The sequence below is a fragment of the Vidua macroura genome, chromosome 27 (assembly GCF_024509145.1).
Source record: "Vidua macroura isolate BioBank_ID:100142 chromosome 27, ASM2450914v1, whole genome shotgun sequence".
NCBI classification, from domain to species: domain Eukaryota; kingdom Metazoa; phylum Chordata; class Aves; order Passeriformes; family Viduidae; genus Vidua; species Vidua macroura.
The window spans coordinates 1,762,822-1,787,947 of NC_071597.1; the positions used below are offsets into that span (position 1 = coordinate 1,762,822).

The 25,126-nt window shown below is 52.4% G+C and overlaps 1 protein-coding gene across 6 annotated transcripts in view; it reads left to right on the top strand.

The window, feature by feature from the left end:
• The first annotated feature begins 4,238 nt into the window (after positions 1 to 4,238).
• Positions 4,239 to 25,126, top strand: part of KANSL1 (KAT8 regulatory NSL complex subunit 1) — a 76,204-nt gene continuing 55,316 nt past the window's right edge. For 3 of the 6 annotated variants that reach the window (XM_053999999.1, XM_054000002.1, XM_054000003.1), the window contains exons 1-2: positions 4,684 to 4,956; positions 20,084 to 21,470. In XM_053999999.1, coding sequence (XP_053855974.1) covers positions 20,167 to 21,470 — 1,304 coding nt within the window. In that variant the 5' untranslated portion in view covers positions 4,684 to 4,956; positions 20,084 to 20,166. Of the gene's footprint in view, positions 4,272 to 4,680; positions 4,957 to 10,224; positions 10,333 to 20,083; positions 21,471 to 25,126 lie in introns of those variants that run through there. The other 3 variants (XM_054000000.1, XM_054000005.1, XM_054000001.1) reach the window with 3 other exon arrangements.

Here is a 25,126-nt window from a genome sequence, read left to right on the forward strand (position 1 = left end):
TCTTAATGGGTTTTTTTCTTCTTTTAAATCTACTGGTTTTTAGGTGTCTCTTAGTTTCCTTTACACTTCAATTTCTTTTGAATTCTGTCCATGTCCACTTGGCACCTCTTCTGTCCCAGCTTCTCTCTGGTCAAGAGCCACATGGGCACCTTTATGCTTTGAAAAACCATCCCCAAGTTCTGAGCACAAACAGAATTCTGTGGTTTGGTGGGTTTTTTTTGAAGTAGGAGGATGGGCTGTGAAAAATGGGCTTCAATTCCCCTCGTAGGGTGAAAAAAACCCCTCTAAAATCTGAGGAATTAAAAGAAGTTAATATGAGCTCTGTGTCCTGCACTTTGATCAGCTGGGTCTGGAAGGCTGATGGATTGACTGATGATTGAAAGAGGCACGTCTGGGCCTGAGTGAGGGTCTCACAGGCATTCCTGGGGCTGAGGGTGCCCTGGGCTCATTGCCCCTTCCTGGAGAGCCTTCCCTGGGGAAGACACAGGGCTCAGGTTTCCCTGGAGCTGGTCTGCACCCAGGGCAGAGCTCCCAGGCCCTGCTCCTGTGCCTCTCCTGCTGTGGTTTTCCAGCTCCAGCTGTGGCAGCTTCCCAACACATCCCTTACCAGAGGAGTCTGAGCAGCACCTCCTGCACTTGTGGAGTGCCACTAATTACCGTGTTAATTGGCTTCCTTTTGGTTCCCAGCAAAAAGCTGGAGGAAGCAGGTGCTATTTACTTTTCCATAACAAATGTTGTTCATGTGGGGACCAGAGATCCAGGAATTGTGGGGCCTTTTTTCCTTTTTATTTGTTCCCTGAAAACTGCAGTAAAACTTTCAACCCCTTGGAAAAAGCTCTTAATTGAGCTGGGCTGTTCAAAGGATGTTTTCTGCTATTTGGAAGATTTAATACGTAAAAACATTCCTGGCTTTGTATGTTCATCCTACCTTAAAGGTATTTTCTTTTTTCCCAAGAATCCAGGGTCACATTTAGCCCTTGCTGCTGTTTTATGTTCTAAGGAAAAACACAAAATTAGTATTGAAGGATGAAAATTTGGCTCTTTGAGGAGGGACAGAGAGGAAGAGGCTGAGCATGGAGGCACTGGCAGGCAGGTGAGGAAGTGTTCACTGAAGAGAATTAGGGAATTGTCATTTTCTTACAACAAAACTATGGAAGAATGCAAAGTATGGGTGTGGTGTTACTATTTGCATTGAAACAATGTAATTTGTCCTTGATTTTTTTTTTTTGGCTTTTCTTGATTTTTTTTTTTTTTTTTAATTTCAGAAATTGTACAGTCCTAGGGGGAAAAAAGTCTTTTCTGTTAATATATTTGCAATTCATGAAAGGATGTGGAAAATCCAAATAAATTACTTTTAAAAGCAGGCTTAGCCCCAGGTGCTTTGGGTCAGGGGTGGGATTTGTCCTTCAGAAGTTCAGTAGAGGTTGGGAAAGGTTTAAGGGCACCTTGGGGTGCACAGGGCTCTTTCTGTCCTGTGCTGCCTCCATGTGTCACCTGTAAATCTACCACAGCCGTCCAAGAGGGCTGCAAGGTCCTGGCTGGAATTTTGGGTGAGGTGGGAGGTGTGGCATGGGTGTGACACCAGGTGTAAGGACCTGGAGCTGCTGCAGCGAGTCCAGAGGAGGCCACGGGGCTGCTCCAGGGCTGCAGCCAGGCTGGGAGAGCTGGGGGTGCTCCCCTGGAGAGGAGGAGGCTCCGGGGAGAGCTCAGAGCCCCTGCAGGGCCTGAAGGGGCTCCAGGAGAGCTGCAGAGGGACTGGGAACAAGGGATGGACACAGGACACAGGGAATGTGTCCTGCCATGTGTCCATCTACTGCCCAAGGGCAGGGATGAACGGGATATTGGGGAGAAATCCTTCCTGGTGAGGCCCTGGCACAGGTTGCCCAGAGAAGTTGTTGCTGCTCATCCTCACTTTCCATCCTGAAGCAACAGGAGATTCAAGAAGCTCTTGGGTATGGAGCAGGTTAGTTTTATTTTCTTTTTGTTTTCTCTGCCTTCCATAGCAGGTCCCCACCCTGTGGCTGCAGCTGTTGTTGCTCAGCAGAGAAATTAATTATCACAGTCTCTTACAGTTCCAGACCTGGAGGAAAAGCTTCCCAGGATGGCTGTGCAGAAATTCCTCCTGCTGCATGTAGGCATCTTGGATTGAACCTTTTATTTTTGCCCAACCTAATCCAGTAATTTTTGAGAGCTGAGTTTGGCTGTACAAGCAACACTGAGAGGAACCCGTTCCCAGCTGCTCCCCCCTGCTTTCTCCCATTTCTCCTGTTGCTCCTGGCCATTTGTTCCTGTCTGGGGTCGCTGAGTGCCCACCCTGCAGCGAGAGCTGAGCTGTTCTGTGCCCCACTGCAGCCTCCCCGTGTGGGCTGGGGCTGGGTGATGCAGCTGGGCTCTGCCTAGTGCTGGACCCGGGCTTTGCTCAGGCAGGCTGAGCTTTAGGTGCCTCCAGAGAAAGGCAAAGCAGTGATGAACTTGGATTTGTCCATGGTTCCAGGGCTGAGCCACAGCCATGTGGGGAGCACCAGGAGCTGTTTAGGAACACCTACATCTTACTGAGGTTTGTTCTTGTTCTCTTGTTCTTGACTGTGTTGCTGCAACATCTTATTTTCTGTCCCTCTGTCCAAGTTTGTGACTTTTGAGTGAGAGCTGATCCACGAGCACAAACTGCTTTTTATTTCTAATGGAGCAGAACTGGGTTTTTCTAAGGCAGGGATCCCAGTGCTTTTAAACTTTGTCACCTCAGAAGAAGGTCATAGTCTGGATTTTCCATGATAACCAGGAAAAACAACCTGGTTGTTTCATGTTCCCTGGGGCAGGAGAGCAAGGACAGTGACTGCAGCTGCTCTGTGTGGGATCAGGATGGCCACCTCTCAAAGTGTGTTCGGAGCATCCCAAAATTCCTTCCAGTCCTGAAAGGGGCTTAGAAAAAAAAAGAGGGAGAGTAACCTTTTACACAGGTAGATAGAACAAGAGGGGGAATCACTTTTAACCTGGGAGAGAATTAGATTAGATGTTAGGAGGAAGTTCTTTACTCAGAGTTTGGCAAGGCCCTGGCACAGGTGCCCGGAGCAGCTGTGGCTGCCCCTGGATCCCTGCAAGTGCCCAAGGCCAGTGGGACACTGGGGCTTGGCACAGCCTGGGACAGTGGAAGGTGTCCCTGCCATGGCAGGGGTGGCACTGGCTGGGCTCTGAGGTCCTTTCCCACCCAAACCATTCCAGGATTCCATGATCCTCTCTCTCCCCAGCTCTGCTGTCCCAAAGGGAAGCAGTGACTCTCATTGCCCTGGACCACCCGTGAGAAGTGAAGGAGCTCACCTGCTTTATGGCCTGTGGGACATGGAGTTGTGTCTTTTATTGGAATTAAACCTGTCCCGTGACTGGGATAACAACTAAAGGACAAATTGAAAAAGCAGGAGCGGCAGCAGCTGGGGAGAGCTGCGTGGCTGTGCCCAGAGCCGGGGGCAGGAGAAGCCACTGGAAGAGTTTTCTGTGTCCAGGAGGAGATGACGGGGCGGTGACCCTGAGGCCAGCGGCGTGTGGCTCCCAAAGGACCGGGGCGAGTCCCGTGCCTTGGGCTCGCTGGGGGCCACGGGCCAGCAGAGCCACAGCCCCGCTGGGACAGGGCCCCGCGGCAGCGACGGCACACGGGCCCAGGGCCACGCAGGGGACACGGGCCTGCTGCCATCCGTGGGCCGGGGCCCGGTGTCCCCGGCGGGACCGCAGCCCCCGTCACCCGCGCCGGGGCTCGGTGTCCCGGCGGCGCCTTCCGCTCCCCCGGCAGCTCTCTCCCCGCTGCGGGACCCGCGCCCCGCACGGGGCACGAGTGGCCTGCGGCCCCGCGGGACGCCCCACGAGTCCCCCGGCTCCCGCCCCGGTGCCACCTGCGGGACACACGGCGCCCCGCGTCCCCCCGCTCCGCGCCCCCCCGCCCCGCACCCGGGGCCGCCCCCGCCGACCCCCGCCCGCCGCTCCCGCGGCCCGGCCGGACCCGCGGCCGCCTCCGGGGGCGGGGGCGCGCCCGGGACCCCCCGTCGGGGCCGGTACCGGGGGCAGGGGGGGGGGTCCCGGGGCGGGGGGCGGCGGGCGGTGGGGGGGGGGGGGGCGCGCGGGGCAGGGGCCGAGCGGCGGCACCGCATCAATCACCGCCCGCCCCGCCCCCCCGCGCTGATTGACGCGGCCGCAGCCAATGGGGCGCGCCCATGCCCCGCGCGCAGCCAATGGGCGCGGGGGAGGGCGGAAGGTCCCCGCTTGAAGGCGGCGGAGCGGCGCAGGTAGGAGCGGGCGGGGGGCGCGGAGCGGGCGGGGGGCGCCGCGCACGGCCCGGGGGTCGCGGCCCCCCCCCCCCGCCCCCGCGGGCAGCGCCGGCCCCGGCCTCGCCGTCCCGCAACTTGGCTGCGGGGGGCCGGGCCGCGGCGGGGCTGGGGGCGGGCGGCTGCTCCCGGCCGGGAGTTGGGGGTCGCGGGCAGGGTCGCGGCGGGCGCCGGGCCCGGGGCGCCGGGAGAGCTCCGCCTCACCGCGCTGCCCCGCGGGGTTGTGGTGGTGGGGGGGGGGGGGGGCCGGGCCCGGCCGGCTCCGTGCGGAGCGGGGTCCCCCCCCCGCCCGCCCCACGCCTCCATTTTAGCCCGGGGAAGCGAGGCCGGGCCCGGGGGGCTTCGAGAAGGATCGGGGGTGCGGGCAGCCCCCCGCGCCCCGGGCCGCGCTGCGAGCGCTGCCGGGCCCGGCCCCGCCGGCCGGCCCGCGGCGGGATGGAGGTAACGGTGGGAGGGGGCGGCGGGGCCCCCTTGTGACAGCGCTTTCTGCCCCCAGCTCCCGGACTTTCCCACCTCCTCGAGTAAATAAATAAGAAACTTACATCCCGCCGGCGTCGGCGGAGGCTGGAAGGATCCGGAGGCCGTCCCCGGGCTGCCCACCTGGAGCGCAGGTGTGAGGATGGGCCTGGCCAAGATGCCCAGCAAGGTACGTCCCGTCTGCCCCGCTGAGCGGGCTGCTCGGGGCTCTCCGGTGCCCGGCGCTCCCGCTCGGGTGTGCTCAGGTGCCTTGGCAGGTGCTGCGTCGGTTCCTGGCCGTGCAGGATGACGCTGGAGCCCTGCACGTAGTTTCTTGGCTGATGCAGAACTTTAAAATGGAGGTTTGGTGTTATGGCTGGGAGCGTGGATTCATCCTGTGTGTGCGTACAGGGTGTTTCTCTCTCCAAAGCCATTCCAATGCCTGTAGTGAAGAGATCTGGAGGCTCCTCTTGGGAGCATGTGTATGTATTTACAGGTGTTACCTGTCCTTGTGTGCAGCAGCATCAAGACATGACTCAAGGCATGACTTGCCCAGAAAAAGAAAGATCTTCTCCTGCTTTTTTTTTTTTTTCCTCTCTTTATTGTGTTCATCCTTAAACCCCAGGTTTACACTATAAGGTCTTTTTAACTTGCTGATTTGATGTGGTTTATGTATGTATTTATAGTATCAAAAGACTTTTGTGTACACCTGTCAGAGGGGCTTTGTCCTGTGAAAACCAAAGGTCTAAAGCTGGAGTTTCCTGCTCACAGTTCTGTTCCCTGGTTTCCCTGTGTGTGAGGCAGCTGTGGTGCTCCTGGGTCCGGAGTGGAGCCTGGCAGGGCTTTGCTGATGCTTCTTTAGAAAAGTGATCTCTTGCCTTGCTGATATTATTACACATTAAAAATGTGTCCTAAACACTCAGGAACAGGAATTGAGTTCTGTGCAGCTGAATAAAACCTGAAGAGAAGTGCTAAAGGGAAGGATATTTCCCTCTTTTCATAAATCTACAAGCCAAAGCAGCCTGACTTTAGGCCAATTATTGAGGCTGAATTTAGACAAATTCTCTTGTAATGGGAAAACCAAAAATCTTATCTCAATCCGTTCACACTGACCTTACCCAAATCTGCTGTGGTATCTGATCTCCAGTCGGCCAACACAGCAGCAAAGCTCTTGCTCTTTGTACACAGAATAACAGTGAGTTGTTTTGTGGGCTTTAAAAGTGGAATTAACTCTCCCTGTTGTGGGTTTTGGAGGTTACCGCGAAATACCTTGGAAATCTGTGTTGCTACAGCTCCTGCTGACACTGGTGGGAATTAGGAGACAACTTCTCTGCAGCCTTGTCTTCATTTCCAAAGTGGCACATGCTGACGTGCTGGGGTTTGATGCGTGGCTGCGTGGAGCCTCACCCACGTGGGCACTGGGGTGTTGTCAGCCCTGTGAGCGTCCCATTTGTCCCCATCCTAAACGCCAACTCCTCGGTCTCATGCTGCAGTCTGGAAAACCGTGGACGAGAAAAACCCAGTAAGATTTCAGAGAGCTGCAGGCCCTGTGGGATGGGGCGAAGGTGCTGGTTTGGGGTGGTGGCTGGGAGGCTGCGGGAGGGCCCGGCTGGGCTTCCCTGCTGGAGCAGGGCAGGGAAGGGCCCCGGGAAGGGTGCCCTGGATCCTTTGTGCCTCCCGTGAGCTGGCAGGAGCTGGGGGAAGGAGCAGTGCCTGTGTGTGCTGCTGGGGCACTCGGGGTGTCCGGCCGTCGGGGTGCCCGGCCGCTGCACCCTCGGCAGCTCTGCTGAGGGGCGTTTGCTTCTGGAGGGGAGGATCTTGCTGGACCTTGATTTTTGGAGTGTGTTGAGCGTGCCACGAGTTGAATTGCTTTACAGCTCTTTGCTAGGACCTGTCTGAGGGCTGTTCTCACCCGTACCCCCCCACTTGTGCTCAAGCTCCTGGCACCTGGTGTTGTCGCAGTTTGCGGTGTTTTATTGTCGCAGTTTGCAGTGTTTTATTTGTCACAGTTTGCAGTGTTTTATTTGTCACAGAAGAGACCAGCTCAGTTCCAGCCCTTGGGTTCTGTGAAGCTCATTACCCACAGCTCCTCAGAGGGGCAGGAGGTTTGTGGGAGCAGAGGAGCAGGAAGCCCTGCCTGCTCCTTCCCAGGGGAATGTGCTGCTCTGGCTGTGCCGTGCTCACAGAACGGGGACTCGCTGCCTGCTCCTTCCCGTTGCCATTCCCCTGTGGTTGCCTGGGCTCTGATTCTCCCACGCTGGACTTGTCATAGGAAGTATTGTTATTAAGAGCAGGTAGAGTCTCATCGCTGTGTCTTTTAGTGGCCATCCACCTTTCCCACATTCAGGATTTTTCCCAAACTGAAATAGCATGGTTTTAGGCTCAAAAGTCATAAATAGTAACACTTAAGAGTTATTTTATATACAGATATGCATATACTTATTGTATAGAGAATATTAAATGTCTGAGGCAGGTCCAATCAGAGCAAGTAATGAGGATTAATAGGTGGAAAGATGAGGTAACAATTAGGTGTGAGTAGCTGGGTACACAGCCCTCACCAGATATTGTGGTTTGAGTGTTCTGGATGCTTGGCAGAAGAGGACAATTCAAAGGAAGATGCTGTAAAAATGGGGCTTCACTGGGGAGAGCTGCTCTTGTTCATGGGGGGCATCTCCACATCAGGAACATCCTGTGTGAGGGACAGGTAGGTGGCTGGTCCAGGAGTGGCCAGGTGACCAGTTGTGGCAGAGTTTTGAGTGGGAAACTGAGACTGGCAGGGCCATAGAAGGTACGTGTCAGAGGCCAAGGCTGTGTAATTTTACACTGCACAGCAATTTTTGCCACTCATCTCCAGGTCAGGCTGGACGATGGAAGCTGCAGCTGTGTCTGTGCTGCAGGAAGATCCAGACCTGTGCTGGAATCTGGGCTCTTGGTCTGTGCCTCAGCACAAAGTCCTGCACTGCACAGTGAACAAAAGATCAGAAGCTTTACTGCACAGGAATTTCTTTTAACTTCCTCCACAACAGATTGTCCTCACTCTTCTGTTCCAGTATAAATCCACATTTGTTGCTGCTACTGCTTTTTAGCTGAGCTCTAATTCAAGGTAGATTAAAAAGCCAATAACACCAGAGGTTTGCGTGCCATCGTAGGGTCCTGTGTCCCTAAAGTTCTCTCCAAGTGAGACGAGGAGATCAGGACAGAGTGTGCAGCTGCTGAGTTCCTCGTGCAATTGTCTTTCAGAAAAGGTATTTTTGTTACCCTTAAGAATAGATAGTGTTCACTGTGTGACCCCGTTGGGTGCTGGACGTGGGGCTGCTGATAACACACTGCCCTGCTGTCCTCCTTGGCACTGTTTCATCACTGACTTAAACCCGTGTTCGAGGTCTCTACACCCATTTTCTTAAGGTACTGCATGAGAGTGCTGAGCCCGGGGCTGTGTGGGGAATGGGGAATGGCCATCACTGAGGGGACAGCAGGGGACAGCCCAGGAGTGGAGCTGGTTGTCAGCAGCTCCCTGCTAGGGCATAAAAACCTGCATTAGTCTCGCTGCTGTCCTTAGCTGAATATTTTTCTTGGAAAAACGCTTAGGTATAAGCTGCGTTTTGAGCATTTGTGTGGTCAGCAGAGACCTCTGGGGTGGCTCTGGCTGCAAGCCTAGGTTGGTCACACACACCCTTAGAAAAATGATAAAATGTGAATTTCCTGGCCCAGAAAACCCAGCTGTAATGACCAGTGCCGTGGTGTGGTTTGTTGAGCAATATACTGGATTTTAAAGAGTAACAGTAGTGTCTTGACTCTGTATCTGCAAATGGTTTTTAGAGGAGGGGAGCATTGCTCAGGCACGTGGTGGGATTCCTGTGCAGGGCCAGGAGTGGACCCTGATCCCTCCCAGCTCAGGGTATTTCTGCTTTCGTGGTACTGAACTGCCGTGCGTGGTGCTGGCACTTGAATCACGAGGAGGAAATAAACTTGTGTGTGCTGCATAATCCAGGCCAGGATTGCCCATGCTGGAAAGAGGATTCCTCCTTACCTAGTTCTGCAGTCGAGCAGGACAGGTTTTGTTTTTCGCTCGGCGCAGCTCCCCGGGGCAGGTTCTCTCGGTGAGCACAGCTGGCACTGCTGTAGCTCTTTCCCTTTGCAGGCAAACCATGGTATAAAGCACTTTTTTCTTGGCAGAGCTGCGTTCCTGCTGTGGAGGCAGCAGAGCAGGGAAGAGCCTTTGCCTGGCAGGAATTCCCAGCGGGTTTGTGGCACCCCGGGAGTGCCGGGGTCTGTGCTGGGCACAGTCAGCGTCACCCGCCTGCAGGCGGCCAGACTGAAGGTCAGAGAGGTGAAATGGTTTCTGCGGTCCCAAACGAATGCTTTCTTGCTCGTGGTGTGCCCTGTGTGACGGAGCTGGCGAGGAGGGGCAGGAGCCGGGGGGAGCAGCAGGCACCCTGCGTGTCCCCAAAGCCAGCCTGGCGCTGCGGGAGCGGGGCCAGCCCGAGCCCGGCTGGGGCGTTCGCGCACATTTCCTGCCAATGAAGCTGGGGACCGTGGCAGGAGCAGTGCGGGCCGGGCCAGCAGCGAGCTCCCGGGGCTGCGGGTGGCCACGGGAGAGGGTGACGTGCACTGTGGCGGGGAAACGCTTAAACGGCGAAAGTTTTTTTGTTTTTTTTTTTTTATTTTATTTTTAACGGGAGCGAGCTTGCGGTGGCAGAGCGGGCAGTGCCGCGCATTTTGGGCAGGAAACGGTTAAAGCGGCGGCGTTCCTGCGGCGCCGTGTCCCGCGTGTCCCCGGCCGCGGGGGGGGGAGCGGCAGGCGGACTACAACTCCCGGCGTGCCCCGCGCGCCGCCGCGGGCTCCCCCTGGCGGTGTCCGGCAGCGGCGGGGCCGCGGCGGGCGGACAAAAGGCGGCGGGTCCGCCCCTCCCTCCCCTTCCCCGCCCTCCCTCCCCGCCGGCGGCGGCGGTGCCGGTGCCCGCCCCTCCCTCCCTCCCTCCCTCCCTCCCCTTCCCCTCCCCTCCCGCACTGCAGCTCCTCCGCGCGGCCGCGGCGGGCGCTCGGCGGGGCCCCCCGGCTGCGGGCGGGCGCGGGTTGCGCTGCGCGGCGCGGCCGCCGGGGGCGCTGCGGCGGCGCCCCCCCGCCCCCCCCCCCCCCCCGCCTCCTCGCCGTCCTCCTCCTCCTTCCCCCCGGTGCATTCTCCGGCTGACGGGAGGGGGAGGGCAGGGAAGGAGCCCGGCCGCCATTTTCGAGCCGCGCCGCCGCCGCGCTCGCCCGGAGCAGGGGGGGACCGGGCGCGCCGACGAGAAGCGCCGCAGCGCCCGCTCCGCCCCAGCGCTCCGACCCGGGGGCGGGGGGGCCCCGCTCCCCCCCTCCCCCCCCCACCCCCAGCACTGCGGCCGCCGAGGGAGACGGGCGAGCCCATCCCCCGTTCCGCCGGGGCGGGCGGGGGGGGCGCCGGGGGTGGCGGCGGCGCCGCGGCTGCCGCCCCTCGTCCCGGGGGGGCCCGCTTGGTTTGTTTGCGAACTGCGCCCGTTTCGCCGCGGCCGAGCCCGCCCGGACCGCGCTCGCCGCTCGTCACGTGGTAGGTGCCGCTCGCCCCGCGCCCGCCGCCCCGCGCCCGCCGCGCCTCCCCCGCCGCCCCTTTGTTAGAGCCGCCGCGCCCCGCCGGGCCCCGCCGCCGCCGCGCCCCAACTTCTGCGAGCCCCCCCCCCCACACCCCTCCTTTCCCCTGCCCTTCCCCTCCCCGGTGCGGCGGAAAGTGCGGGGGTCGCGGCAGGAGAGCCGCCCCGCACCCCCCCGCCGCCCCCGGTGCTGCGTCTCCCCGGGGCGGGGGGGGGGGGGGCGCCGCGGGCGGGGGGCGGCGGCGCCGCTCCACATTGAAATCCCGGCCCCGGGGGTCCCGCAGGGTCGGGCCGGGGCCTCTCACGTGGCCGCTGCCCCCGGGGAGGGGAAGGGACGGACGGGAGGGTGGAAAGGGGGGGGGGGGGGCACCGTTCCCTAACCTGGTGGGAAAGGGGGGCTGGGGTGGGGGGGGTGGGTGCGGGGGGGGGGGGCACACGCGAAGTTTTAAAAGTAAACAGAAAAAAAAAAAAAATTAAATTGCATAACCTCAAAGCTTGCAAAACGCGTGGAGGGAGCAGGTCCCGCGGCCCCAAATCCGCCTGGAAAATAGGAGCGGAGCGGTGCCGGTAATCCCGGTGGGCTGTCACCGGCGGGAGCCGTGTCACCGGGCGCTCTCCCTGCTCCCGGGGTGCACAATAGCGTCATTTTCCAGGTGGCTTCGAGCTCCAAAACCATTTCCCTGTATTTACTTTCCAGCCGCATATTTTATATTTTATTTATTTCGAACCGGCCCTGCCGATCCAGGATTATTTTCCCCAAAACAAGCTGGAAGGGTCCGGCTACCCTGAAATGCTTTCCGTGATCCCTACGTGTGTTTACTTCCATCACGGGATTAGCATCTTCCAGTGCTTGGTTACAGAGAAATTTCCATCATTTGGGGTATAAATGGGGGTTATGTAGGAGGAAAAATAAAGCAGCTAAATATATTGGGAACTAAACTTATTTGCTCCCCAAAAATCAGACCCACCTTCCAAACCGAGGTGTCATCTCTCCTCTCCTTGAATTTGTGTCCAGGTGGAGCAGAAAGCAGGCGCTCCATAGATTATATTCCCTGTTATGTAAAATGCACTTGAATGACAAACTGTAGTTTTCCATGAAACCGGTCAGGATATGGGAGGAACTGCAGGTTTTTTATTTGTTTTGACTGACCATTATATTTTGAACTGGTTTGGGCCACGGCCGTGTTGGTGGTTACATCATGCCGTGTGTTGTGTACAGGGTGCTTTGTGCCTGTGAAAATAAGGTGAGGAAGAAGCCCGATTCTCGGGTGGGAAGTCGGGGCAGGACTCGCTGGGGGGATAAAACATTCTGGGGCTGGGTGAGGTGCGAGTGTGGCCGTGTGTGCCTCTGAACCTCCGCCGGGGCTGGCAGTCTAGGGATCCGTCTGCGTTACAGGCGTTTTCTCTTTAAAACCATATTTGTCCTTTTTATAGCCTTTGTTTTCATGGAGGAACCTCTGATGCTCTTCCCTGCTTTAGCGTATCCTCTTGGATTTCCATTCTGGCACGGGAACAGCGACGCTCGTCAAGCTGATTATATATTTTTTTTTCTTTAATTGAGAAGTCAGCAGCGTTTTAAATCGGCGGAGGGGGCGGTGGAGCAGAGCGGGGAGAGCCCCGGGCCGGGGCCGGCTGGAGCCCGGTTCCCCTGCCCGGTTCCCCTGCCCGGTTCCCCGCTCGGTTCCCCGCCCGCCCCCGCGCACCAGGGACGGGCGGCTCGGCTTTGGCGCGGCGGGGATGGGGACGGTGGTTTTTTTTTTTTTTTTTTTTTTTCCCCTGTAGCCGCACTGCCAAGGTAGCACAGCTGTGTGGGGCTTAATGGATTGATATGCTGCAGGAGCAGTTAATTGTGGAACTTGGTTGTGGTACTGTTATAGCTGATTTGTAATGATTTAGCAATGAGGAATGACTTGTGTTCCCTCGTCAGAGGTGATAAAGCAGCAGATGACCAGGCAGATGTGGCTGTGGCTTTCTCTTATGCCTTTTTTCCCCTCTTTTGCCTTTTATTTATTTTTTTTTTTAATGCTGTATTTCAGTCCCATTTGCTCTCGGAGATCATCCGGTAACCGGAGAGCTGGTGAGAGTGTGACATCATGCAAGGCAGGGGTGAAAACTGAGCGGTTCTGTGACCAAAGTCACTTCCTTTTGCCCTGTTTATAACTCGTGTTTTGGTGAAGGCCACTGCCATTATCTAATGAACGCCTAGAACAAAGACTGTCTCTGGAGTTCCAGCACTCCACCCTTCCCTGCTCGGGCTCCACTTGCTGCCTGTCCTCAGGAACCTCAAAAGGCTTTTCCAGGGAGGATGAGACTTAATGGACAGCAAGGTAAAGATAAGGCCTGAGGATTCCTAGGCCCAGCCCAAGGGAAAGGGTAAAGCTTGGGGAATGGGAGAAAGGGCAAGCAGCACATATTTTTATTTCTGGGCCTTCCCCCCATCCCCTTCCATACAATTTTCCTCTACTGGAAAATTGTCTTTTTCTGGGACCATTTTTTGAGAGTAGGTCAGTGGTATCTCAGCCTGAACCCAAACAGCACCTGATTTTCCATTTTTATGTTTGTTTTTGTTTTTTTTTTAACTGGACTGTGAGAGAAACAGGTGGGTCAACTTAGGTCTAAATGGGAATTTAATTCCTGGAAGGGTCTCAGGTGGATCGCATAGTGATGAGACCAAATAATGAGTAAGTTCTGCATGCCTGCCTCTCTTCCCAATGTTTATCCTTCCATTAAAAAGAGCTCTGATCACCGGGCAGTTGCAGTGGCAGGTGATCTGAGAAGCAGTGTTTCCGTTGCTGCATTTTATAAATACCATGTCCCTGCTCATGACTTCCAGGAATACAATGTCTATGTGGAATGAAAAGCAGCAAAGACTCGGTTTGAAAATCCTTCCCTGTAAACAGGAGTTTGGCTGCATGTTTGAGGATGCAGTTTTCTGTGACAAATCGTTTAAATTGGAATAAAAGCTTTCTGTTCTTTGTCAGCTGGGCCAGGAGTTGTCATACCCAAATCAGCAAGAGTCTGGGTGATGCAGAACTTGAGTAAACATAATTCCATTAAACCCTGCACATGTCCTCGTCGGCCCAAGTTCAGAGCTGTGGTTTTGGAAGAGGAGAGTTTGGATAAGGGTCTCGTTCAGGTTTTTTAAAGAAAGTTAGAAAACCAGTCTGGATCTCTCCTGCCACGAGGTGCAGCCAGCAGGTGACTACCAGAGTTTGGAGAGTGAGACAAACAGAGAAATGGGAGATGTTAATAGCTGGGAAGACTTAATTCTGGAGTTCTGGCTGCAGTATCTGACTTTGACTCAGTGATGAAACTGAGCTGTTTATCTGATAAAATGAGGGAGAAAGGTAACAAAATTGAATCTCAAGAGGGGAAATGGGGGTAGTTGTCAGCCTGCACAGGCCTCATCCTCATCTGTGCCTGAGTTAGTTAATCTGTTGCTGCAAACTTATTTTTTTTCAGATTTGATGGAAAGAAAAGTTTAATTGAAATATATATTTCTGTACTGGGAGCTGCTTCAGGCTTCAGAGGCCTTAGCAGAAGGTGGACCTTAAAGATTTCTAATTTTCAGCTCTCAGACGTTAGGAAACATCTCTCTGAAATCTTTATAACTTCCTGTCAAGGTCTGCAGCGACAGAGGGTGTGATGGGAAGGTTACTGCGAGGCTGCTTTGCACTAAATGAGGAAGAGCAAGCCCAGCTCAGGCTGTAATTACGGCCTGTGAAAAAGAACCTGTGATGTGTGAGTGAACATCACCTTTGATTAAACGAGTGTTCCTGGTTGCTCGTGGTGGGCTGTGCTCTCTCCTCTCAGATCAGTCCGCTGAGCGCTCTGTCCTGAGGATCCAACCTCTGAACCAGTCAGAATAAAGTCTTTAAACTTGGCTGCCAGGCTCGGGTGATTTGGGACACTTAGCTCTGCTCCTCTCTGAGCTGCTATTTCCTCCTGAGGACATGGCCAGTTATCCCAAGGCACTCCAAAGGACTTTTCGTAGTGACAGCCACTGCCTTGTTCTGAAATACTAAGTATAAAATACGAAATATTAAGGTGGTGCCATTTTATAGGGCAGGGGGGGTGTTAAGAGTTTTGGAAACAGTTATGTGCTTTTGAGCAAAGGTGGGTATGACTGTACCTAGTGAATGAAAATGTATCTATAAAATTAAAAGGCAATTCTGTTTTTTGTTTAACTTGCTCCCTGAGTCCTGAGTTCAGTTTTTCATCTTTCCTGGGCAACTTGCCCAGATTATGCGAAAGAAAAACAAAATCTTTCTGATACTGGATGGGGGAGACCCGGATTTCACAATTAAAGCTTTCTAAAATTTTATTTTATTTTTTATTTTTAGTCTCTGACCGGCTGCTGCTTTCTGCAGATGTGCCATTATTATTTTTGAACCATATTTCTTGTGATTTGACTCTAAACTGCAACTTTGTTCTGAGGAGTAGGTTAAGAGCAATGGGTTTTTTTATCTCCAGCCACTTAATTTTCCAGGTGAAGGCATTCTTGCTTTTAATTATTCACTTTTCCAGATTTTTTTGGCAGTGATGACAGTTAATCTTGCTTTGTGGCTTCTGTTTTTCTTTCTGACATCATATTGATGAAACCTCCTTTACCTCAGATGATGCAATTGGTTTGGTTTATTTATATCCAATGAGAGTTCACAGGCGTAAGAGAGAATTATTCTTGCAGAAGGAGATCTCAGAGTTGACCAGACCCTTCCACTCATGTGGACAAGGAAGTGGAAACAGCAGCTTTTAGTTTAATCTTGAGGGCTTCTCTTTGGAAACAAACAAAAGTGGAGCTCAGTAATATTTCTGGTATGTTCTTACTATTAAAATTCTTATTTTCTCCTGGAACATTAGGTGCAAGTCTGTAGTGTTAATAGCTGTGGAATGTACTCATGTGTGTATTGTAAAAACCTGTGGTTCTTGTGTATGTTCTTAACGGTTTTTTAATTAATATAAAAAGGAAAAGAGCCTGTTCCCCAAATGTGGGTCATTGCAAGCACACAGTCTGCACGTGATAACTGGCTTATCAATAAGGTGATCGTCCTGTACTTGCCTGTCACGTTTCCTTAATTAAAGCTTTGAGAGTTGCTTCTCATGTAAATCCCTTTCTAAATTGGTAAACACCTGTCTTACAACTACAGAATGTTGAGAGGTGATAACAAAAGGCACGTAGAGAATCTGTTACGTGCAATTGTAACTTTGGTAGATGGACATTGTGGATGTGGAAAATATTTGTAGGGCTCAGGGATTTGCTGTGTGTTGTTGCCTGCTGAGATTAGCACAGATGATGTGTTTTACTTGCAAAATGAAGTGTAGAGGGATTTTATTTTACCAAGTTTGGGGTTTTTTTGTGTGCTTTGTTTTGGTTTTTTGACTGAAACATACTTGTAACCACACTGACTCGAGAGCTGGCTGCACTGTTGATTTGTAGCGGGGGAGGAGAGGGGAAGTGGGAATTGGTAAAATACTCACTTCCTTCAGGGTAACTTTGCTTCTATTGCTTCTAACAGCACCTTTGTGTGCGTCAGGAAATTGGTTTTGGGGAGGACAGAGCTTGGGGTGAAGGGGTTTCAGGGTGCAGTAGTGCAGGAATTTGGGATCGTGTCAGGGAGGTAAACCATAATCCAGGAACATAAATGTGTGAGGTGGATGTGTGTGGCTGGGCAGTGCAGGGAGGGATGGAGGGCACAGGGGATGGATCCAGGTGGGTGCCACGGTGGGATTGATGTCTGGTGGGAGAGCACGGACAGCCCTTCCAGGGGCAAACTGGAGTGAGTTTAGACAGGGCCTCCTGTGTCCAGTGCTCGGAGCTCCCCGTGATTCTCATGACCCACACTGGAAGCACAGCGCCTGCCTTCTCCCCAAGAAATTCCTTCCACAAAGAATTCAGAGCGCCAAAACTTCCTGTGTTTGTTTTGGGCTTATTTTCTGGGGTACTGCACAAAATCATGTGCTTGGAAACCCAGTTCTCCTTTCAATGTCCGATTGTAAAATTGGGTTTTAGAAGCAGAGGGTGTTGAATAAGTCAGCAGGCCGGGGGATTGTTTTCAGGGGTGTCATGACCCGGTGCTGCTCCGGGGTGTAGTGTGACTGGGTGTATTCCTCCTGCCCCTCTGACTTCCCATTGCTGCCTCAGTCGTGTCCCACTGCTCCCTCTGCTCAGTGTTCCAGGAGTTGGGGTGTTGGGTGAAGCCCCCTGAGGAGCCCTGGTGGCTCTGCTGCCTCGGTGGCCTCCCGTGCACTCCTGGGGACCGAGGGAAGGTGGGCGAGTTACGGTTACCCTGGTTTTACCTGCTTGCTGCAGCCTTTCATCTTGGCTCTGTTAATTACTGCTAAGTGCTCTGGCAGTGCTCTACTTCTGAAGGGAAAACGAAGAAGAACGAACGTTCATTCAGAATTAGCTTAAGTCATGCTGTAAACACCACGTTGGCCTTGCAGAGGCAGCTCCTCTTGGGCCTTCCCAAGCCAAGTCCAACACGGGGGTTGCACCACGGCTGCTGAAGGCTGGGCTGGGGTTGAGCTGTGGTGGTGGAGCTGGAGCAGTGTCCAGTCACTCTGGCAGTTCTCTACCAGCAGGGCTTGTGCCAGAGCAGCATGTGTGTCACCTTGAGTGCTGGGAATTAAAGACCCTTGGCAGGGAAACAGTGAAAAAGGGGACCTGTGGGTGCTCACATGGATCTGCTAATGCTGGTGGCTGACAGCAGTTTCAGTAGAACTTGCCAGCACAGTTTGGGTCCCAGGAGCAGGCAATAGACTGGGGATAATTCTTGGAGTTATTGTGAGACTTAGCAGAATGCTCTGAAAGTTCCTCAGACTGTGTGAATGACCTTCCCTTCCCGTTCTGTGACCTTTCCATTTCTTTATTCTCCTTCCTCAGAGATGCCTTAACACCTTCTCCCCTCCAATTCCCTGTTAGGAAGAAATTCCTGATAAGTGTAATACAGCTTTAATAACAGCCCACACTTATAAACAGAGGGGAGGGAACATGCTTACAAATGTTCCTTAATGTCTTTTCCAGGGGTTGCTCATAAAAGTTGAACTTTAATTCAGTATTAGAGAAGCCAGTGGTGTCCAGCACACAGAGAGTTTATAAGGACTTAAATAAAATACAAAAAATAGGCCCAATAATTTTTGGAGGTCATCTTTAAGCTACTAGAACAAAGCCTTATTCTTAGGGGAGGCTTTCCCAGCTTCCAAAGTATTCTAAATGCTGTCCACTGGACGAAAAGTGGAGCCAAGGAGATTTGTAGTAGCTTTGCAGGAGGATTTGCTGTTTTCAAGTGGGTTTGCTAACCCGGAGGAAAAAGCAGTGTCAAAGTTTTGCTTCCGTTTCCCACTTCTGTTAATTTAAGTTGACGATCTACAAATGAACTCACTTCAGCCCGCATCTCCTGCAAAGTCCTGACTGGCTGCAGTGCAGTGCAGCTCTGTTCATGAGGAGTCATTTAGCACCAAGGGGAGGAGTTTCTGCCCTTTTTGCAGTTGGGTGTTTCCAAAGCCACCCTCCGTGTCTCATGGTAACTGTGGTGGAGAGCCCTGAGCCAGAGTTCCCTCTGGAAGGGAAACCCACATGTTTCTGCAGAACTGGGAACCTTTTAGGGGCAGTCATTCCCAGGGTGTGTGTCTCTAGTGAAGGTGTTGGAAGGAGGCTGGAGTGGAGGAAGTCTTTATTCTGACAGTCTTCCTCCCTCCTCTCCCAAGGGTGTCTTAGTTACAAGTGGAAAGTTCCCTGCAAGTTCCTTTTTTTTCTTTCTTCCCTGAATAGGCATGTTCAGTTTTTATTTATGGACCCAAATGGTGACTAAAAGCCATTTTCAGTGAGTGTGGCCTAAACTTTTAGACATGCAGATCCTTTTTTAGTAAGGATAAAGTGTAGTCAGTTACAGAATACCGTAAGTTCTGCGAGTCGGGGACTTGGGAAGCCTGAACCCACCTCCAGCATCTTGATATTTCTGCTGCAGCAGCTTTTTTTAAGTCGGTTCCTCTGGGAGTGTATTCTTCCTTCCTTGTCTCCTCCTTAGAGAGGAGACAAAACTGGATTTTATGGAGAGTGAGTTAGAAGGACTGTCAGCAGGGTGCTGTCGCTGGCCAGGGACAGCCCTCGGGACCAGCCCAGGCTGGAGGATGGACAGATGGAGAGCAGCCTGGGGAGAGGGACTGGTGGGACATGACAAATCCCAGAACCCCTACACTGGTCCCCCAGGGTGGGCAGCAGGGGAGTGGTGGTGGAACAGGAGAGCTTTAGGGTGCCTTCCAGCCCAAATCATTTTGGGATTCTAGGACTGTGGAGGGTTTGTGTTTTGGACTTGGTGAGGGGCTGGAGAGTTGACCAATGTATGTACTCATTGGAAACCACACAGAGCAAATAATTTTGAGTCTTCCCTCCATGGGAATGTGGGTTTGTTTCTCTAACTCATCTCTGACTTTTCACAAAAATTCAGGTTCTAGTACTTTGATTTTCAGCCTTGATGTCTTTCTGGTCACTGTTACAGAGAAGCACCTGAATCTGATGTTGGGAGCAACTGGATGAGCCCAGAAACAAAACTGGCTGCGAAATTTTCCTTGTTAAACATATTAAAACTTCAGATAGTCCTTGCTTTTCCTGTAAAGTGGTGCATTAATTTGGTCATTGGGGTGTGTTAATGAACAGCTACAATATGCTTATGCAAATTTATGTGAAATTAGAGGATTGGCTTATCAGGCAAGAGATCAAGGCAACTTTTTTTTTTATTATTAAGTTGATGTGAAATATCTGATGACGATGCTAAATAACTTCAGCAGTAAAAGAAAAATCAAGTAACTGTTTCACTGGCAGTACAGCCAGTCCTGTGGGTTATTTGAATGCACTTTAAAAAGGCATTTAAAAACACTGACACTTTTAGTGGTAAGGAAAGTGTGTGAATGGCCAGAGACTTGAAGGTGGATGGGAAGAGGCTGCAATGTAGAGAAACTAAGAGTCTTTAGTTATTTCTTTTAATTTGTTTGCACTAGTTGAATTAAACCCAGGTTTACTCTGACAGCCAGTGTAGAACTCCTCCATGCATGTGTGGGTTAATCTTTATCCGTGCTCTTGAAAGAGAAATGGGAATTGCTAACACTGGAAATCACCTGGCTCATTCGGAAGTGTACTTCTGGGAAAGTAGGTTTCATATACAGCAGAGTGTGACTTTCTTGAAATCCAGGTTTCAGGGAAGCGGTGGGGTTTCTTCAGCCACTGGGAGTTTAAGCATATGGAGATTTGTTCCCCTCAAGCCCTGTATGTGTTACATGTTATAGTCAAATCTGTCATTTTTAAGACCCCTGAGCTGGCAGTAGAAGCACTGAAAACTGTTTCATAGGTGTAGCTCAGGGATTCTAATGATGAAGTTGGTGAGCTGCTGGCATTGAAGAATAGGCGCATCCAGCGCTGGAGCTTTCATGGAGGCCTGGAAGGGTTGTGGTGTGCTCACGGATAAACTGAAAGATGGGAGTAGCAGTTACAGGCAGGCACTAACTGTGGGAGATCCTGGGGTTCTGGAGGGTTGTGGGTTCTGTTTCTGTTCCCTGGCTCTGCCGAGCGTGGCTGGGGCTCCCGGGGGGAGGAGGCCGCGCTCAGCGTGGCGAAGCGCGAGCGTCACATCCGCATCTCGCCGCCGCTGTGCGAAGCGTTTGATTTATTTCCTCCAAGTGCAGCGCCTGACTGTGTCTTTTGCCTTCCCTGTGCAGGCTGCCCTCGGGAGCGGCAGTGGGAGGCAGTGGAGCTGGCCTCGGCAGCGGGAGAGGCTGGACTTCCCGTGTCTCTGTGCTGAATGGCTGCGATGGCGCCCGCTCTCACTGACGCAGCAGCCGAAGCTCACCACATCCGATTCAAGCTGGCTCCCCCGTCCTCCACCTTGTCGCCTGGCAGTGCCGAGAGCAACGGCAACGCCAACAACATCCTCCTGGCTGCCAACGGCACCAAAAGGAAAGCCATTGCTCCGGAGGATCCCAGTCTAGATTTCCGAAACAACCCCACGAAGGAAGAGCTGGGCAAGCTGCAGCCGCTAGTGGCCTCTTATCTCTGCTCGGATGTAACATCTGTCTCTTCAAAAGAGCCTCTGAAGCTGCAAGGAGTCTTCAACAAGCAGACAGTCCTTAAATCTCACTCTCTCTTATCTCAGTCCTTTTTGAAAACAAGTGATCTGTTGGGGAGGCAACCAGTGTTGGAATTCACTTTGGAGAATCTAAAAACAATGAGTACTAATAGCCAGCCACCTCTCCCACAAGCGCCTGTGAATGGCTTGGCCAAGAAATTGGCCAAAAGTACCAATTCAGACCATGAAAACTCTAGTTCTCTGAATGGTGGGAAGTGTGCTTCTCCTTCTGCTGCCCTCCAGACTGTTGACTATAATACAGGAGGTTCTGAACTGGGGGACTTGAAGACCGGGTTGACCAATTGCACTCTTCCACATAGAAGCCTTGATGCAGAGCACGCAACTCCCTTTAGCAATAATAGCACTGCAAATAAATCCTCCCTTAACTCCGCAGAGCAGCAGTGGGTGCTCGAGGGCGGCAGTGGGGACACGCGCGTGCCCGGTGTCGCGAGCCGCTCCGACCTGGGGAGCAGTAAGCTGGAGGAGCAGAAACCTCCTGTGCTGGCTGGTCACCACAGCGCTCTGGACTCCGAGATGAGGACGAGGGCCCTGCTGCGGCGCCAGGCAGACATTGAGAGCCGAGCCCGGCGGCTGCAGAAGCGCTTGCAGGTGGTGCAGGCGAAGCAGGTGGAGAGACACATCCAGCAGCAGTTGGGCGGCTTCTTGGAGAAAACGCTGAGCAAGCTTCCAGCCTTGGACCCCCTGAGGCATCGGAGCCAGCTGATGTTGACCAGAAAAGCAGAAGCAGCCTTGAGGAAAGCTGCGAGCGAGACAGTTACTTCAGAAGGCCTGAGCAACTTCCTGAAGAGTGATTCAATATCGGAGGAACTGGAGAGATTCACGGCCAGTGGCATGGCCAACCTGAGATCCAGCGAGCAGGCCTTTGACTCGGATGTCACTGACAGCAGCTCGGGGGGAGAGTCGGACGTTGAAGAGGAGGAACTGACCAAAGCAGACCCAGAACAACCCCACGTACCACTGTAAGTAGCACTCGTTTCCTTTTGGTGGTGGGGGGCAAGGTGGAAGGTGGCAGATAGAAATAACAGTTTTTGTAGGAGCACTAAATTTTGGATGGTCTTAGGGCAAAGAATTGTTAAAACCAGCGTGGTGTGGTTTGCAGCATGTACAGCGCTGAAGATAAAATTCCTCATGCTTACTGGAAATAGTCTTTGGTGCTTTTGGAGCAGCAAGTTGTGGAAATAATGGCTGGCTGGAGTAGTGTGAGCTGCAGATACAAACCTGGAATGCCATTAGCAGTTCTCTCCAAGATGTTTTGGTCCTGTCTCCTGAAAGGAAATGCTGGTTTGTTTTTTTTTTTTTTTTTTCAATGGGAATATTTATTGTAAACCTGTTGTGTAAAGTAAGGCCAGTCTGAATCTGTGTAGCTGACAGCATATTTATGATTGGGGAATTATTTTATTTGTTAAATGGACTGCCTGGAAAAAAGTATTCAGAAAGGATTTGGTTCAAGTGCCAGCGGAAGTGTGAAACGAGTGTGTTTTCTTCTTGAATCTGGGAAATTACTGCTGGGAATTTTCTTCTTGTCTGTGAGTTGCATTAAATGATGACAACAGCTTCATAATTACGTTGTTAACTGGATGCTGTTTGCATAAGTATTAGGTGTCAGTTTGTGTGTGGAGGAGGAAAATGCTTCTCAAGGCAAAAGGTCTTGAGACAGGTCAGGGAAGAAGGGAAATTTTTGTTCCAAATGCAGAATTTTCCCTGGGAGTGCATACCACAGTATTTTGCAAAAATCTCTTAAAAGGCCATATTCTGTCTCTAGTCTGTGTGAAATCTTGCTTGCATCAGTAGATGGTCTCTTCCCCTCTGATGGATGTATTGAACCTCAGTCTGTGAAGTATCACCACGGTCAACAAAAGGTCCCTGCAGAGGCACAGGGGTCCTGGCTGGAATGCCAGTGGTTTTCCCATCCAGGCTGGAAATAGTCACCAGGACTTCTGCATTCCTGCACTGTCCTGGGACTCTTCAGATCTCTCTGGAGAAATCAGTGATTGGATTTGGGTACCTGCTGTCCCGACTGTGTTAGTGACTGGTTGAGGGCTGTGTGACACAGAATTTACTGAGCTGGGTGGATGTGAACAGTGGGCACTTGGTAACTTCAGCATCCTCCGAGAACATGCTCATGTGGGTGAGTGCTGATAACCAGATGTTACAGCTTTTGAATACCAGATTCCAGCCAAATGTCACATTATGTTTTGGGATGGTGGCGCAGGATGAATTTCTGCATGTGAAGTCATAAATGTGGCTTGAGATTGGGTTTCTTCCAGTGCAAAGCTGGTAGCTAGCTGATCATGTGATCTCTCCTGGGTAGACATAAAGGGGTTCTTGTGCTGTTAGAAACAAGAGTTTAGTAACTTTATTCCTGTTTTATAAAACATCCACAAACTTACTGCTGGGATTAGTAGTAGAATTGTATTTCTAAGTCTTGTAGTAGTTATCGGAGGAGATATTTGATTAAAAATCTATCCAAAATAATATTAAATTTCCCATATTGTGGGTTCATAGCTTTATGTGTTGTCTAGCAAAGTGAAATTTCTTTGCCACTCCTCTTAATCCCAAGAGGAAGTGCAGCATTCAGAGACACGGTGTGTGAAATTCTTTGCTGACTTCTCCGCCCTTTGCGTTAGTCATGCCTTCACGTTCTGAGTATACTCCTAAAAAGCCAAAGATTCGAAAGCTAATAAAAAGGCTGATCCCTCTATTGTCTCTGGGTTCAGAAGCTGGTGTGTATGCACACTGGCATCTAGGCCAGGCCCACCAAACCCCGTGTAAAGTTGGTGCCTGCGGGGTATTCAGTAATGAGCAGTCCCGGCACTGACCGTCCTGTTGGATGGGTGCTGTGGCATCTGCCCCGAGCTCTGGCACTGCCTGCGTGTTGGTGCTTGTTAGTGGAGCTCCTCGAGTCAACCTTAAGAGCTTCTGATCTAAATCTCATTCTTTTCCAGCAGTGCTAGCAGGCAGGAAGGGAAGAGCTGAGTTTTCCACTGGGAAGCTGCCTTGGGCCAGCCGATGGTACGGAGTCATTGCTGTATGTTAGTGTGAGTGCAGAGGCTGCTCAACGAGGGCTGGATTTTTCATCTTTCTGAATTTACTTCTTTAGAAGGAAGACAGGAACCCTGATTATTTTAATTTTGATAATGGGACAGAATATCTTAAGTGTGTAATGGAGACATTCCAAACCCACGTGGATGTGTTCCTGTAACCTGCTTTAGGGGACCCTGCCTTGGGTGATCTCCAGAGGTCCCTTCCAACCCCAGCAATTCTGTGATTCTGTACACTTCTCATTGCTCAGTCACCATCCCTTGGTTCTGCATTGCTTATGGATGCCCCTGCCTTCCCCCCAAAAAATCTACTGTTTGCTTCTAGACCTTTAGTGAGAGTTGTGCCACCAGCAGTGTCTCAGAGCCTGCTGGCTGTGAGTGGCCATGTCACCAACCACCTCGGAGATTCAAGCAGGAGCACCCAAAAGAGACAAAGACATGTTTACATCATGCTTAGATAAGAGCCGACCTTTGGGTTTTTCTGGTGTGGTGGCATTCCAGAATCAGTATCTGGTCAAGGACAGACTTTGAAGCATTTGTACTATTCTGACCTGCCTGATCTCTGCTAAGGAGCACCATCTCCCTGAGAAATTCTTAATTCCAGTAGTGTTTGGGATGTATCAGAGCTTGGTAGGTCCTTTTAAAGCACTCCCAGACCTGCTGCCCAGCAAGGTGCTGTCATTCAGGTGCATAACCAGGCCATCATGTAATGTATAAACAAAGCAGGGAGGGAGTTGTTACACCTTTGGGAAGGCCTGCCAGCCATGGGCTTGGTTTAACGAGGTGCTCCTGGTTCTCAGGCTGCCAAGGGGGAAGGCAGGTGTGTGCAGGCAGGGTTGGGCTGTGCTGAGTCCTTTGCTTTGTGTGCATCAAGGACCACCGTGTTGGATTGGGTCTGCCGCCAGGTTAGCAATGCACAGGCCTGCTTCACAGCTGAGATTCTCTACAGGTGTGAGCTGTGCAGGGGGAGGATCAGGAGAGAGCAGCTTTGCCTTTGCTAGGAGGTGAGGAAGGCAGGTGGGAGTCTCCCCTGTGGAGGATCTAAACTTCCTTGGCTGGGTGTGACTGGAGGCAGCAGCACCTGAGAAACCTGTGCGACTGTGGAAGGGCCCAGGTGCTCTTTGGGGGTGGGCATGTCCTGGCACAGGTGCCCAGAGCAGCTGTGGCTGCCCCTGGATCCCTGGCAGTGCCCAAGGCCAGGCTGGACAGGGCTTGGAGCACCTGGGACAGTGGGAGGTGTCCCTGCCATGGCAGGGGTGGCACTGGAGAGGCTTTACAGTCCCTTCTAATCCAAACCATTCCATGGTTTTATGTTGCTGTCAGCATGCTGGGATCAGGAACTGCTTGTGAAATGTGGTTCAGAGAAGGGCATGGAATTCTTCCCAGTGCTGGAGGACTGCTGGCTGAAATCTGGTTTGTGTGGCTGAGTGATGGTTTAGAAAGTCACCAAAGTCCTGTTGTTTCTGTGTCCCTGTGCTAATATATACAAAAAGGAAATACTTCATGTGGCTTGTGCATCTTTATTGCAGTTTTACTGTAGCTTTACTTTACTGCAGCTCTTCCAGAATGGTGGT